This window comes from Pongo pygmaeus, chromosome 19, assembly GCF_028885625.2.
Source record: "Pongo pygmaeus isolate AG05252 chromosome 19, NHGRI_mPonPyg2-v2.0_pri, whole genome shotgun sequence".
Lineage (NCBI taxonomy): Eukaryota > Metazoa > Chordata > Mammalia > Primates > Hominidae > Pongo > Pongo pygmaeus.
In genome coordinates, this window is record NC_072392.2 from 18,965,722 (window position 1) to 18,981,405 (window position 15,684).

General features: G+C 50.1%; 1 protein-coding gene and 1 pseudogene across 9 annotated transcripts in view; one reads left to right on the forward strand and one right to left on the reverse strand.

The window, feature by feature from the left end:
* Positions 1-1,925: 1,925 nt before the first annotated feature.
* LOC129018057 (actin, cytoplasmic 2-like) lies at positions 1,926-2,744 on the reverse strand (annotated as a pseudogene).
* A 5,093-nt stretch (positions 2,745-7,837) lies between these two features.
* Positions 7,838-15,684, forward strand: part of FLCN (folliculin) — a 30,114-nt gene continuing 22,267 nt past the window's right edge. For 3 of the 9 annotated variants that reach the window (XM_054459230.2, XM_063656575.1, XM_063656576.1), the window contains exons 1-2: positions 11,639-12,291; positions 13,200-13,289. Coding sequence is in view for 1 of the 9 variants with exons in the window: in XM_063656574.1 (XP_063512644.1) it covers positions 11,998-12,018; positions 12,178-12,291; positions 13,200-13,289 (225 nt within the window). In the remaining 8 variants the exon portion in view is untranslated. Of the gene's footprint in view, positions 8,004-8,038; positions 8,165-8,483; positions 8,659-11,638; positions 12,292-13,199; positions 13,290-15,684 lie in introns of those variants that run through there. The other 6 variants (XM_063656573.1, XM_054459232.2, XM_054459217.2 and 3 more) reach the window with 5 other exon arrangements.

Sequence of the window (15,684 nt, forward strand, 5' to 3'; positions counted from 1 at the left end):
TGAGCTGCTAATGATGTGGATGCTATTATAATTTCTTTCCCAAGGTGGATTCATTAAAATACTGCATTTTTTGGAAACTTTGAACTGAAAGGGGATATGTTATTTAGAACCTTGTCCTAGTACCTGCAAACCCTGAGTCAGTGTTTGAGGGGAGTGCTGGCTGGTCACAATCGTTTCAGCTTTGAATCCTCTGTTCTGTGTTCTGCTTTGTGATTCTTGGGCTAGACCTCTGCAAACCAGCAGGAAGGGGATTAGAGCTCGGGGGAGAAAGCGACAGGCTCCCTGCATCTGCCTCTGTTGAGCAGTATGGTCCAGGCAAGTCTGCTTCCAGTGTGCAGTTTCCCCCATGCTCTTAGAATCAGCCTCAGCACAGCCCCTTAGAGATACAGGGACCCAGGAGGCAGGCCTCCCCCATCTTCCCACTGCGCCCTCCTTCAGAATTTTAAATTCTATTCATCCCAGTCTTTTCCCTTTGTTCTCCAACCCCTAAGGGGTGGTATCTGCTCACTGTAGCTACTACCTCAGTGAGACTCCTCAATTTTTTTTTTTTTTTTTTTTGAGATGGAGTCTCACTCTTGCCCAGGGTGGAGTGAAGTGGGTGTGATCTCAGCTCACTGCAACCTCCACCTCCTGGGTTCAAGCAATTCTCCTGCCTCAGCCTCCCTAGTAGCTGGGATTACAGGTACCCACCACCACGCCTAGCTAACTTTTGCATTTTACTAGAGAGGGTTTCGCCATGTTGGCCCGGCTAGGCTCAAACTCCTGACCTCAAGCAATCCACCCACCTTGGCCTCCCAAAGTGCTGGGATCACAGGTGTTAAGCCACCGCACCCAGCCGATTTTTTTTGTTTCTTCTACCGCAGTACTTTTATTTTTCCTTACACAATGACGTGTTGCTGGGGCCTGATGTTCTCACATAACAGTAAAAAAAGAAAATGTGTTGTCATCTCAAAGAATCGAGAATTGAGTACAAGAAAACCCTACATAAATAAAAGGATGAATACATTTACAGGTGGAAATGCAAACTAATTCCAACTCAAGACAAGTAGCTCATGGCGTTCTGGCATGAAAACATCAGCTAAGAAAGGAAACTTGGTCCTATGGCTTGGACTTTTCCAACCCTGATAGACTGGCAAGACAGTAACAATTGGTTCAGGACCCCTTACCAGGCTCTACAGCAGAACACTCTGCCCTGACACATGAATACACTGCACAGATCGGAGACTGCTGGCCACACAGACTCACCAAGCTAACGACCTGTCTTCCACAAGCCAGTTCTTACCTCAGCCATGAAGTGACCAAGCCACATGTACTAAGGGTTGAAATCAAAAATATGTATAGGGTATTACACAAATACCAAGGAGAACAGTTAACTTGAATACAAAGTCAAAATTAGCAACAAGTTTTACAATCCAGTGCTGATGTTGGATACAAACCTTAAGGACACATTTCTTTTTGAAGGCTTATTCCAGTTTCGTGAGGCTAGTATGAGGTGTATGCATTTGCCAGGGGCAAATTTTTTTTTTTTCTTTTGAGACAGAGTTTCGCTCTGTCGCCCAGGCTGGAGTGCAGTGGCACGATCTCCTCTCACTGCAAGCTCCACCTCTCGGGTTCACGCCATTCTTCTGCCTCAGCCTCCCGAGTAGCTGGGACTACAGGCGCCCGCCACCACGCTCGGCTAATTTTTTTGTATTTTTAGTAGAGATGGGGTTTCACCATGATAGCCAGGATGGTCTTGATCTCCTGACCTTGTGATCCGCCCACCTCGGCCTCCCAAAGTGCTGGGATTACAGGCGTGAGCCACCGCGCCCGGCCTCCAAGGGTAAATTTATACTCTGGAATTAACCCATGCAGCAAATGCTATGCATCGGCTCACAGTCCGTTTAAAAGCATTTGTGGTGGACGATGGAGGGGCCTGACTCGTCTTACTTCTGCTTGCTGATCCACATCTGCTGGAAGGTAGACAGTGAGGCCAGGATGGAACTGCTGATCCACACCGAGTACTTGCGCTTGGGGCGAGGCACAATGATCTTGATCTTCGTGGTGCTGGGCGCCAGGGCAGTGATCTTCTTGCCCCAGTACATGGTGGTGCCGCCAGACAGCACGTGTTGGCATATAGGTCTTTGCAGATGTCCACATCACACTTCATGATGGAGTTGAAGGTGGTCTTGTAGATGCTGCAAGATTCCATGCCCAGGAAGGAAGGCTGGAACAGTGCCTCCAGACACTGGAACTGCTCGTTGCCAGTGGCGATGACCTGGCCATAGGGCACCTCATAGCTCTTCTCCAGGGACGAGAAGGATGCAGCGGTGGCCATCTCCTGCTTGAAGGGCAACACAGCTTCTCCTTGTCACGCTTGATCTCCTGCTTGGCCGTGGTGATCGAGCTGTAGCCAAGCTTGGTGAGGATCTTCATGGGGTTGTCAGGTCCTGGCCAGCCAGGTCCAGACACAGGATGCCATGGGGGAGGGTATAGCCCTTGTAGATGGGTACCATGTGGGTGACCCCATCTCCAAAGTCCAGGACAATGCCAGTGGTGTGCCCAGAGGTGTAGACGGACAGCATGGCCTGGATGGCCACATACATGGCCCAGGCGTTAAAGGTCTCAAACATGATCTGAGTTATCTTCTCTCTGTTGACCTTGGGGTTCAGGGGGGCCTTGGTCAGCAGCACTAGGTGCTCCTCTGGGGCCACGTGCAGCTCACTGCAGAAGGTGTGGTGCCAGATCTTCTCCATGTCATCTGTATTAGTCCATTTTCACGCTGCTGATAAAGACATACCTGAGACTGGACAATTTACAAAAGAAAGAGGCCTAATGGACTTACAGTTCCAGGTGGCTGGGGAGGCCTCACAGTCATGGCGGGAGGCAAGTCACGTCTTACACAAATGGCAGCAGGCAGAAAGAGAGCTTGTGCAGGGAAACTCCCATCTTAAAAACCATCAGATCAGCCAGGCACGGTGGCTCACGCCTGTAATCCCAGCACTTTGTTTGGGAGGCCAAGGCAGGCAAATCATGAGGTCAGGAGATCGAGACCATCCTGGCTAACATGGTAAAACCCTGTCTCTACTAAAAATATGGAAAATTAGCCGGGCATGGTGGCACCTGCCTGTAGTCCCAGCTACTCGGGAGGCTGAGGCAGAAGAATCGCTTGAATCCGGGAGGTGGAGCTTGCAGTGAGCCCAGATGGCACCACTGCGCTCCAGCCTGGGTGACAGAGTGAGACTCCATCTCAAAAAAAAAAAAAAAAAAAAAAAAAACCACAAAACAAAATATGAAGTTTTGGGTTTGTAAGTCCTAAGTTTCTGGGTTCCAACCTGAATTGGTACCCACTTTGTGGAAGGTTATGTTATTTGGACCTAAGTCTGAGCAGTTGCAAAGGGGCCAGAGAAAATAAATGACTAGGTAAATCAGATCTCTGTGAATAAAAAAATGTGATGGCTATCTTTTTAAGTAACTGAATTACTCAGTGATAGTGAACAAAGACAAAATCCTATCTGTATCGTTTCCTAACATCAAAGGCTGAAATCAGAGAACTTTAATTGCAAAAAGCATTTAATAAGTCTGAATCCATAGACTGGCTCTACAGTTGATTGTTAGACTAAAATTTCTACACTTGGTATTTAATAGGCACTAGTAGTAGATTAAAACACAAAAGGCATAGCAGATGAATTCTAATTGGTGGAGAGAGGTTAATTTTTAAAAGCTTACAGAAATTGCTATGGTAAGAAATATTAAATTAATCCTAACAGCCTTTATTGGACCACTAATAACTCATATCTCACAACTGACTGGATGCCTTATGTGCAGAGTTGATTGTCTAATTACCTAAAACCTGAACTTAGAAACTGTGCATGGGCTGGGCCGGGCGCAGTGGCTCACGCTTGTAATCCCAGCACTTTGGGAGGCCAAGGCAGGCAGATCACGAGGTCAGCAGATCGAGACCGTCCTGGCTAACACAGTGAAACCCCGTCTCTACTAAAGATATAAAAAATTAGCCAGGCCTGGTGGCAGGCGCCTGTAGTCCCAGCTACTCAGGAGGCTGAGGCAGAAGAATTGCTTGAATCCGGGAGGTGGAGTTTGCAGTGAGCCAAGATGGCGCCACTGCACTCCAGCCTGGGCGACAGAGCGAGACTCTGTTTCAAAAAAAAAAAAAAAGAGAAAGAAATTGTGCATGGGCTGGGCGCAGTGGCTCACGCCTGTTATCCCAGCACTTTCGGAGGGCAGATCAAGAGGTCAGGAGTTCGAGACCAGCCTGACCAACATGGGGAAACCCAGTCTCTACTAAAAATACAAAAATTAGCTGAGCTTGGTGGCACGCACCTGTAGTCCCAGCTACTCGGGAGGCTGAGGCAGGAGAAGTGCTTGAACCCGGGAGGGGGGAAGTTGCAGTGAGGCAAGATCACGCCACTGCACTCCAGCCTGGCGACAGAGTAAGACTCCATCTCAAAAAAAAAAAAAAAAGAAATTGTGCATTTATCTCACCTTCTGAAATGTTACTCATTGCTTGCTGCCTTTCAGCAGCTGGCCAGACTCCTAAACTGTTCAAAACATTTAAAAACGGAATGTTTTTCTCAGTTGCTGGAAGAAACAAAAACTTAGATCATTATTTTTATAACAGGGAATCAGTTATAGTAACTTGAAAATAATGAGATGTGATTAAAAATATTAAATTGAAATGCTTACAAATGAAATACACCCCTTCTTCCTGAAACTGGAAACTAAGAGTCATTGACATGTGGTTTGACTGAAAGATAAAGCCCAGCTGTATCCTACAGCTGCATCAGAGCCCCTGTGGCTAAGGGTACATATAAAAAACCTAAAACAAATTTCTGAATGAGATGTGACTTTTCCCTACCACTTGGCTCTATGGTCCTGGCAAATGATGCCTTGGAAGTGATTGATCAGTTTGGATACTCAGCTGTAATGAAGCCTCTTGGTTTAGCAGTAGTAAGAAGGCAGAAGAGCATCCAAAAAATCTTAAGCCTGTAATCCCAGCACTTTGGGAGGCCGAGGTGGGTGGATCACGAGGTCAGGAGATCGAGACCATCCTGGCTAACACGGTGAAACCCCGTCTCTACTAAAAATACAAAAAAAAAAAAAAAAAAAAAAATTAGCTCGGCGTGGTGGCGGGCGCCTGTAGTCCCAGCTACTCGGGAGGCTGAGGCAGGAGAATGGCATGAACCTGGGAGGTGGAGCTTGCAGTGAGCCCAGATCGCACCACTGCACTCCACCCTGGGCGACAGAGAGAGACTCTGTCTCAAAAAAAAAAAAAAAAAAAATCTTAATTCTGATTGAGCCTATTTCAGTGGTGGAAAAAGTCTTAATTCTGACTGAGCCTGTTTCAGTGGTGGAAAAAACACATTCTGGATTGTATGCATGCCAGGCAGTAACATATCCAGAGCTTCTGGAATCATTTCATACAATTTCCATTATGGGATAGAAGCTTTGAGATTAGCATTGCATTTCATTTGGTTGTGGATTGTTGGACATTATTGGTATCTGTGCTTTCTGAACATTACTGCTGAGTTTCAACTGTCTTTCCCATGAGAATGGGTACATTTTCTGACTTCTAAGATGTCCCTTTTGTTGCATGTCCTTGAAAATGTATACCCCATGAGAGCCCAATTTAAATAACCTTTGGTGCAATTCACTGAGGCAAAGATTTGGCAGTTGTTAATTTTTTTTTTTTAAGATTTATAGGTTTATTTAAGAAAGTACCTCCAAAAGAGGTAGGTGGCTGAAGCCAGTGGTGCTGGGAAAGATGTTAATGGCCTAACTTGAGCCCAGGTGTGGTAAATGCACATTGACTTTTACTGAAAATGCAGTGGTTGAATAACCTTCCTCCATTAGCCTATCACCATGGAAATAAGGATAATCTGAGCAAGGTGGTGATCTCCACTAACAAACTGAAAAAGGTAATTCCTGGAATTAAAGTTACAAGGTGAAAAAAACCTTGTTCTTGACTTAAAAATCTCATTAACAAACATTAGTTTCAAGAACTTGAACCCGGGAGGTGGAGGTAGCAGTGAGCCGAGATCGCGCCACTGCACTCCAGCCTGGGAGACATAGCAAGACTTCGTCTCAAAAATAAAATAAAATAAAATAAAATCACCCTGTAACTTACTACCGCCTCATAAATTAAGTTTGCGCTGTCCAACAGCAGGGGAAATTCGTTTGATAAGAATAATTAAACACATAAAGGCAATCCCTAACCTCGTAACGCCACCCCATATTCCTTAATCTTTACCAAGCCACTATAAAACGGCAGAAAACACAAGATGCACTTTCGTTCTTTTCTCGTGTCCCGTTTTCAACAGACCATGGAATTTTTTTTTTTTTTTTTTTTTTTTTTTTTTTTTTTTTTTAGACGGAGTCTCGCTCTGTGCCAGGCTGGTGTGCAGTGGCACGATCTCGGCTCACTGCAACCTCTGCCTCCCGGGTTCAAGCAATTCTCCTGCCTCAGCCACCCGAGTAGCTAGGACTACAGGCGTGTGCCGCCACGCCCAGCTGATTTTTTTTGTATTTTTAGTAGAGACGGGGTTTCACCTGTTGGCCAGGATGATCTCAATCTCTTTACCTCGTAATCCGCCCACCTCGGCCTCCCAAAGTGTTGGGATTACAGGTGTGAGCCACCGCGCCCGACCAGAACGTGGAAATTTAAAGAGAAAAAATAAGTGACCTCTGATTTCAAAAACACAACCACCCACTTTTCTATTCTATTCCTGGTGAGCACATTCTGGAGACTCTGCGGCAACCACAGCTTCGGCCGCGGCGGAAGGCTCCCGGGCGGCCACACCTCAGGGGGCAGCGCGCGCGGGCGGGTCAGGCTCTGATTCCCATCTCTAGAGCTCCGGTCTTCACTAGAAGGACCCACACTACATCACAAACTAATGGCTTTACAATTAACTTCTAAGTAGCTAAATTTAGTAATGGGCGCTCAAGTTTTAAAAAATATTATTCAGGCCGGGCGCGGTGGCTCACGCCTGTAATCCCAGCACTTTGGGAGGCCGAGGCTGGTGGATCACCTGAGGTCAGGAATTCAAGACCAGCCTGGCCAACAGGGTGAAACCCCGTCTCTGCAAAAATACAAAAAATTAGCCGGGTGTGGTGGCGGACGCCTGTTATCCCAGCTACTCGGGAGGCTGAGGCAGGACAATCGCTTGAACTCGGGAAGCGGAGGTTGCAGTAAGGCGAGGTCGCGCCACTGGACTCCAGCCTGGGCAACAAGAGCGAAAGCGAAACTCCGTCTCAAAATAAGAATATTATTCAAAAACTGATTTTCACATTTTTAAAAAAGACCCACTGAGAAACACCGAATCCCACACATGCGCGCGCACACCGGTCGCGTGTTCCGCAAGCAACCTCCCACGGGCGCCGCGCCTTCCCCGCGTCACGTGACGGCCGTCGCCCGCACCTTCCATACTCTCAATGTAGGGAGAGGACGGGTTCCATCAGCAATTTAATAAAAACCATTGGTGAAGCAAAAAAAAAAAAGCCTGCCAAACTCTTATAACGTTTTTTCTTTATTTTTCTCTTTTATGTGGACAGGAAGCCTTAGGTTGGCTATATTGACCCTCAAATCTCTTTTTAAAATGGTTTTTAAGTTTCAGCATACTCCCGCGCTTAATGAAATGGTTTCCCCCAGCATCCCCAGCTGGTGCGGTCTGAACCATTCGGAACTTCCCGGAGGGGGGCACCGGAATAGTGGCGGCGGAAAAGGGTGGTTGTCGGGCAGCGGCCCCTGCTTCTCCGTCAGACCTCGGAGTTGCAGGACTCGGACTGTGTTCCTGGGCTTGCGGGAGCTAGGGAGGCCCGGCTCTCCTCGAGGTGCAGGACGCGCTCGGACGGCTCCCGCACCCCCACCGCAGGGCTGGGTGGTGGTACGGCTCAGGGAGTCACGCGCCTGGATCTCGGCGGCAGGACAGCGAGTGAGTGTGGTCGCTCCTGGTTCTGCCAGCCCTCCTGAGAGCCCGAACCCGGGCTTGAGAGCCTCGCCACCCCGGGTGACGTCCCTGCCGTGGGCTTGGGGGCTCTGGGTGTGATCCCGCGGGTCCGGGTCCCGCAGCGACCACCTACCCAGCGCAGTCAGGGGCGGGGCTGGGACCCACAGCGGGACCCTGGCTGCCGAGTCCAGGTGTCCCGCGGGCCTCGATTCGGGGAGCAGGTGGGCGGGGGTCTGAGAGGTTGGCGGAGGGGCATGTCCGAGTTTTCGTTGGTCCCAGGTGGACGAGTGATGGGGGAAGGTTTAGGGCCAGAGTCCAGGGCGTCGCCGAGACCCTGAGATTTGAAGATAGGTTGGGGGCACGCCCATTAACCAAGTCTATGGGATGAGGACTGTGATCTCATTTGATGTTGCCATGAAACGGGACTGTTTGCCTTCCCTTCTCCCAGGTTTTGTCTTCGCTCTGTTTGGAGGAGAGGGTGTGTGTCATCCTCTTCTCCCAGTTTGGCGTTCAGGAGGGTCCTCTGATGCGCTAATAGGGTAGCACCGTGTTCTCCAGAGAGGGTGGAAGACCGCGCTTCTCTCCAGTTGAGAGTACTGTCAGTTGCGTCCTTGTCACCTGGAAAGAATGGATTGGCTTGTGGATTGAAGTCCAATGTGTGGTCACCAGCAGTCTCTTCAAATGGGGACACAGGGCAAGGAGGAGCTTGCTGGAAGTAGGTTCTGGCTCTCTAGCCTTTGGCCACAGCCAGTTTAGTGCCAGATTATCACCGTGGTCATCAAGTAATTGAGTAATAGTGGCAGGTGACACTGTGTTTGCCCTTCTAGTGTCCTATGTCAGGGAGCTCTGTGAATGGAAATCCAGGGAAACGGTGGAAATAGAGCCACAGTGAGAGTGGGTCTGAGCTGGCAGTCATCCCCTGCAGAACTTTTCACCCTGGGCTTGTTGGGATCCCAGCTGCTAACTTAATGAGGCTCCCCAGTGGGAGACTAGTTATAGAAGCTGTATGTCCACTGCTGGCTAAGATCCGTTACAGTGCCTTGTTTATTTACAGAGTGCCCTTACTTAGTGGCCTCTTTGATTCTCTACGGTGCTAAGAGAAGACCATAGGAAGTAGGATTGAAATAGGGCCAGGGCGCACCACGGGTAGTGGTGAAGTCACTGTCCAGGTCTGGGACTCAGCCATTGTGGGAGGGGGACGTGGACAGACTACCACATCAGGGAATTTGAATACTGTCTTTGGGTATGATGATGAAGAGAGTGTCAGCCAGGGGATTTCGTCTTCCTCTGTGGGTTTTGGAAAGCTTATTGGAAACAGACTCGTGAGACATACTCAAACCAGTTTGTTTTCTTCAGCAAACACCTGGTAGAGGTTGGAATTGAACAGTGAGTGAAGAATGACCTCACGCTGCCCAGAATTCTGATTCCATGTGTAATGCGAATCCTGAGAGGCCTCTGTTTCCCAGCTTTTGGGTGGTATTCAGAGAGGTCTAGTAACATTTGGTGTCACCTGGGTGGTGAGAGCAGGCTCCAGTGACTGCAAAGCTAAGTGCTCTGTGCTCTGTAGGGCATCTCCCTCTCTTTCAGGGCTGCCTGGGCCTCTGGTGCACATGATCCATGGAGTCAGAGTCAGAGCTCTCGTCTGACAAGTGCTTTTGTTTTCTTTCTTTCTTTCTTTCTTTCTTTTTTTTTTTTTTGAAGACAGAATCTCATTCTATCGCCCAGGCTGGAGTGCAGTGGTGTGATCTCGGCTCACTGCCACCTCCGCTTCCAGGTTCAAACGATTCTCCTGCCTCAGCCTCCTGAGTAGCTGGCACTACAGGCACATGCCACCAGGCCTGGCTAATTTTTGTATTTTGTATTTTTTGAAATGGAGTTTTACTCTTGTTGCCCAGGCTGGAGTGCAGTGGTGCGATCGCAGCTCGCGGCAACCTCCGTCTCCCGGGTTCAGGCAATTCTCCTGCCTCAGACTCCCCAGTAGCTGGGATTACAGGCATGCGCCACCACCATGCCTGGCTAATTTTTTTTTTTTTTTTTTTTTTTGAGATGGAGTCTTGCTCTGTGGCCCAGGCTGGAGTGCAGTGGCGCGATCAGCTCACTACAAGCTGTGCCTCCCGGGTTCACACCATTCTCTTGCCTCGGCCTCCCCAATAGCTGGGGCTACAGGTGCCCGCCACCATGCCCAGCTAATTTTTTGTATTTTTTAGTAGAGACGGGGTTTCACTGTGTTAGCCAGGATGGTCTCGATCTCCTGACCTCGTGATCTGCCCACCTCGGCCTCCCAAAGTGCTGGGATTACAGGCGTGAGCCACCACACCCGGCCTAATTTTTGTATTTTTAGTAGAGATGGGTTTTCAATATGTTGGCCAAGCTGGTCTCGAACTCCTGACCTCGTGGTCCGCCTGCCTCGGCCTCCCAAAGTGCTGGGATTACAAGCATGAGCCACCGCACCCGGCAGTTTTTCTGTTTTTAGTAGAGACAGGGTTTCACCATGTTAGCCTGGCTGGTCACGAACTCCTGACCTCAGGTCATCTGCCCTCCTTGGCCTCCCAAAGTGCTGGGATTACAGGCTTAAGCCACTGCACCTAGCAAGTGCTTTTCATTAAAAGGAAAAACGAATAAGAGTAGCCCATGTTTTGGCCAGACATGGTGGCTCACGCCTGTAATCCCAGCACTTTGGGAGGCCGAGGAGGCAGGAGAATCACCTGAGGTCAGGAGTTCAAGACCAGCCTGGCCAACATGGCGAAACCCCATCTCTACTAAAAATACAAAAATTGGCTGGGCCTGGTGGCGCACAGCCGTAATTCCAGCTACTTGGGAAGCTGAGGCAGGAGAATCGCTTGAACCTGGGAGGCGGAGGTGGCAGTGATCCGAGATTGCTGCACTGCACTCCAGCCTGGGCAACAGAATGAGACCCTGCCACAAAAAAAAAAAAAAAAAAAAAAAAGTGTAGCCCATGTTGGCACTGGGTGCTGGGAAGTGGCTTGTCAATGTTGCCTTTGGTTTCCCTCTCCTGCTTGAGAAGGAAACTGCCAGGCCTACGGCCTGAAAAGTAAGTTGGTGTGATGTAGATGCTGCCAGAGCACCTCCTTATAACCAAGAGTAAGAAAGATGGGGACTTAGCTGGGTGTAGTGGCTCACGCCTGTAATCCTAGCACTTAGGGAGGCTGAGGTGGGTCGATCACCTGAGGTCGGGAGTTCGAAACCAGCCTGGCCAACATGGTGAAACTCTCTCTCTACTAAAATACAAAAATTAGCCAGGCGTGTTGGCAGGCACCTGTAATCCCAGCTACTCAGGAGGCTGAGGCAGGAGAATTGCTTAAACCCGGGAGGCAGAGGTTGCAGTGAGCTGAGATCACGCCATTGCACTCCAGCCTGGGCGACAAGAGTGAAACTTGTTCTCAAAAAAAAAAAAAAAAAGTAAAGATGGGAACTTGCATCCTTGACCTCCCAGGCTCAAGTGACCTCCCAACTTAGTCCCCCAAGTAGCTTGGACTAGAGGCATGCCCGGCTAATTTTTTTTTTTTTTTTTTTTTGAGACGGAGTCTTGCTGTGTCGCCCAGGCTGGAGTGCAGTGGCGTGATCTTGGCTCACTGCAAGTTCCACGTCTCAGGTTCACGCCATTCTCCTGCCTCAGCCTCCTGAGTAGCTGGGACTACAGGCGCCTGTCACCATGCCTGGTTAATATTTTTTTGTATTTTTAGTAGAGACGGGGTTTCACCGTGTTAGCCAGAATGGTCTCGATCTCCTGACCACGTGATCCACCCACCTCGGCCTCCCAAAGTGCCGGGGTTACAGGCGTGAGCCACCGCGCCGGGCCTGGCTAATTTTTTAAAAACATTTTTTGTAGAGATGGGGGTCTCACTATGTTACCCAGGCTGGTCTCAAACTCATAGGCTGAAGCAGTCCTCCTGCCTTGGCCTCCCGAAGTGTTGGGATTACAAGCATGAGCCACTGAGCTGGCCTCAAGACCCTATCTCTAAAAAAATAAATACAGAGATCCTTGATCAAATACTGGTTTAGAGTGCTTCAGAGGTGCAAGAGTTCAGCTAAAATGTCAGCTCCTGCTCAGAAGGTGAGAGGCCTGCTAAGTCATTCAGAACCCTGGGGAGGGTCTACATCCTCATCGGACACGTCCTTATTTGAGACTGGCTGTAAGCTGCTCCCATTATTTTTCATGCTACAAAGGCCTCTAATCTTAGAAATAGCTCTAATTTTTTTTTCTCTTACCTAGAAAACACCAGGTCTTCAAGGATGTCTGCCACCACCATGCTTGACCCATTTGGCAGCAGCCTCGTGTGTGGTGGTCTGGTGTGGACGGTGTAAGCGTGATTCTGCTGAGTGTCAGGTTAGTGTGGGTGCTCTGCAGGTGGGCTGAGACTTGGCCCAGGCTTGCTGTCCTGTGCGTGTCTTGCTAGAAGGAACCTTGTTTCTCTTCCCCTGATGCCTCTCAGAGAAAGGCGTGGCCTTCCTTTTCGCAGTTTAATGCCTTTACCTTTCCTTTGGGTCCTGCTACCCCTTACTCCATCAGTGGTCGCCCCATCTCCTGTTGAGCAGTAGATTTTTAAGCCACTCACCATAGTGAACCCTGTGGGACCTTTATTGAAACTGTCTGTTTGGTTCCTGTGCCACTAGACTCTAGCTCCGGCCTTCCCCACAGCTGTGGCTCCTGAACCTCTGCCGCCCCTAGATTCCACCCCTTTCTTGGCAACAGCTGTCATCTTTCCAAGGGCGACTTCTCAGTCCTCTCATTTATCTAACACGTGAATGTGGTGCCTCCTGTGTGTCAGGAAGGCACTTTGGAGGCGCAGTTCTGCGATGAGGAGCGCTACGACTCAAAGCAGGGCAGGGGAGGGTGTCGGGGTGGAGGGGAGCTCTTCTGGTGGGCTGGCAAGGGGTCCTCTGAGCAGGGGACCTGCAAGTGGAGGCCGAGTGGTGAGGAGTGAGCCAGGTGAAGGTGTGTGGAGCATTCCTGACCTTTGTCCCCAGCCTTGCCCTCTCCTTTCCCAAAGCCTGCATCTTTGCTGAGTCCTTAGGGCCTTCCAGCTAGAAGTTCTGCTGTCTATTAAATGCATATGTCTCCTCTCCCGCTGCCTGTCTGCCTCCCTCTCGGAGTGCACCTACAGAGCACCAGCCCTCCATTCCCTGCCAGCCACACCCAGGGTCTCCCTCTCTGACTCCCACACCTGCCTCACTGCCAGCCCAGCTAAGGTTCTCTTCAAATGTCTGTTTTCTGTCTGTCTCTGCCATTCCCAGTGTGACCGCTCGTGCTCAGCCGTATCTCAGGCAGGAGGACAGGTGCCGGAGCAGCTCGTGCAGCTAAGCAGCCAACTGCAGAAACGTCAGGTGGGTGGTGCATTCGCAGGCATGCTGGAGAAGCAGTTCCAGGCATGGGCCGCCAGCAGAGAGGCTGGCTGCAGCACCCCCCACCACCGTGCACATTCTGCTTTGCTTCTCCCTAGAGTTAGCGGCTTTGGCAGGCCATGCCTTGTTTGTGTTCACAGCCTGCCTGTCAGGAGCAAACACAGAACGTCTGACTTTTGGATCCGTAACAGGGGTGGGGGCTCCCCAGAAGAGAAGAGGCTTTGGGTCCTGGCCAGTGTCCACTACTCAGTCAAACATTCGGAAACTTACATGATTCTTCATCGTCCCAAGCAAGTCTGACTTGGGCCCTTTATTGAAACTCTGTTTCCTTTCCTGCTGCCTGTCTGCCTCCCTCTCGGAGTGCACCTGCTGAGCACCAGCCCTCCATTCCCTGCCAGCCACACCCAGAAAGCAATGGGGCTTTCTGGGAAGGCAGAAATATTCTGTGACCTGGGCTATTCAGAGGGGTGGCATGAGTTGTGTGTGCCTAGCAAACACTCAGGACATGGCCGGTGAGACAGAAGGGCTGAGCTTTTGTCCTAGCTAATATATTAATTAATTCATTCATTATTTATTTTGAGACGGAGTCTCTCTGTCGCCCAGGCTGGAGTGCAGTTGCGCAGTCTTGGCTCACAGCAACCTTCGCCTCCTGGGTTCAGGCAATTCTCCTGCCTCAGCCTCTTGAGTAGCTGGGACTACAGGTGTGCGCCACCATGCCTGGCTAATTTTTTTGTACTTGTAGTAGAAATGGGGTTTTGCCATGTTGGCCAGGCTAGTCTTGAACTCCTGACCTCAAGTGATCTGCCTGCCTCGGCCTCCCAAAGTGCTGGGATTACAGGCACGAACAACTGCACTCAGCCTATTTATTTAATTTTTTTGAGACGAAGTCTCACTCACTCTGTCGCCCAGGGTGGAGTGTAGTAGTATGATCTCAGCTCACTGCAACCTCCACCTCCCAGGTTCGAGCAATTTTCCTGCCTAGGCCTCCCGAGTAGTTGGGACTACAAGCGTGCGCCACCACTCCAGGCTACTTTTTTTTTTTGAGACGGAGTCTCGCCCTGTCATAAAAGCTGGAGTGCAGTGACCTAGTCTTGGCTCACTGCAACCTCCGCCTCCCAGGTTCAAGCGATTCTCCTCCCTCAGCCTCCCAAGTAGCTGGGTTTATAGGTGCCCGCCAACACGCCCAGCTAAGGTTTTTGTTTTATTTTGTTTTGTTTTTGTTGTTTTTGGTTTTTTTTTGAGACCGAGTCTCACTTTGTTGCCCAGGCTCGAGTGCAGTGGTGTGATCTCGGCTCACTGCAACCTTGTCTCCCGGGTTCAAGTGATTCTCGTACCTCAGCCTCCTGAGTAGCTGGGACTACCAACGCACACCACCATGCCTGGCTAATCTTTGTATTCTTAGTAGAGACAGGGTTTCACTGCGTCAGCCAGGCTGGTCTCAAACTCCTGACCTCAAGTGATCCACCTGCCTCAGCCTCCTAAAGTGTTGGGATTACAGGCATGAGCCACTGTGCCGGCCTCGCCTAGCTAATTTAAATTTTAAATTTAAGTTGTCACACATGGCTGCGGCCACCGTATGGACGATGTGGGTCTGGCTGCATGTGGCAGGCTGTGTCACGTGTCAGGCCGTTGGCTGTGGCTGTCCCCACTGTGCACCTTTGCTTTTGCGGTCTCATTTCCAGAACTTCTCTGCCTGTCAGAACCCCATGACACACCCCCATTTTAAAGCCTCCTCTGGCTTTCCTGCATCCGTTAGGAAGGCATACTGCCTCATGCTGCCGCGGCCAGCCCTCTGCAGTGAGTGCGTGGTGTCCCTGAGACTTTGTGCCTGCAGCTGTCCCTGGCTTTCACATGGTACCGCCGGCATCCCAGCTGTACTGTGGCCAAGCTTGGGGCTTTCCTTGACTCCGTGTCCCCACCAGGTGTCCCATTGCTGGCTCTGCCACAGAAACTCTCCAAAGGGCTCTCTCTACCCACTCCTGTGAGCTTTTTCTCCACCAGAAACTGTGTTAAGGTCACCTTTGACCTCATCATTGTTCTGCAGGTTACCAGTCCCCCTTTTAAAAAGATTGTGGTGAAATAATACATGACATCAAATGCGCCGTTTGAACCACTGTTCGGCGTGTGGTGCCGTGGCATGAAGTATGTTCACAGTGCTGTGCGGCTATCGCCACCTTCCATCTCCAGAACTGAGCCCCGCTCTTCCTCCCAGCCCCCGGCAGCCGCCATTCTGCTCTCTGGCTCTGTGGCTTTGAGGACTCTAGGTACCTCCTATCTAAGTGGAATCCTACAGTGTTGATCCGTTTGTGACCAGTGTAGATCATTTGGCGTAATGTCCTCCAGGTTCAGCCGTGCTGTAGCTTGTGGCAGGGTTTCC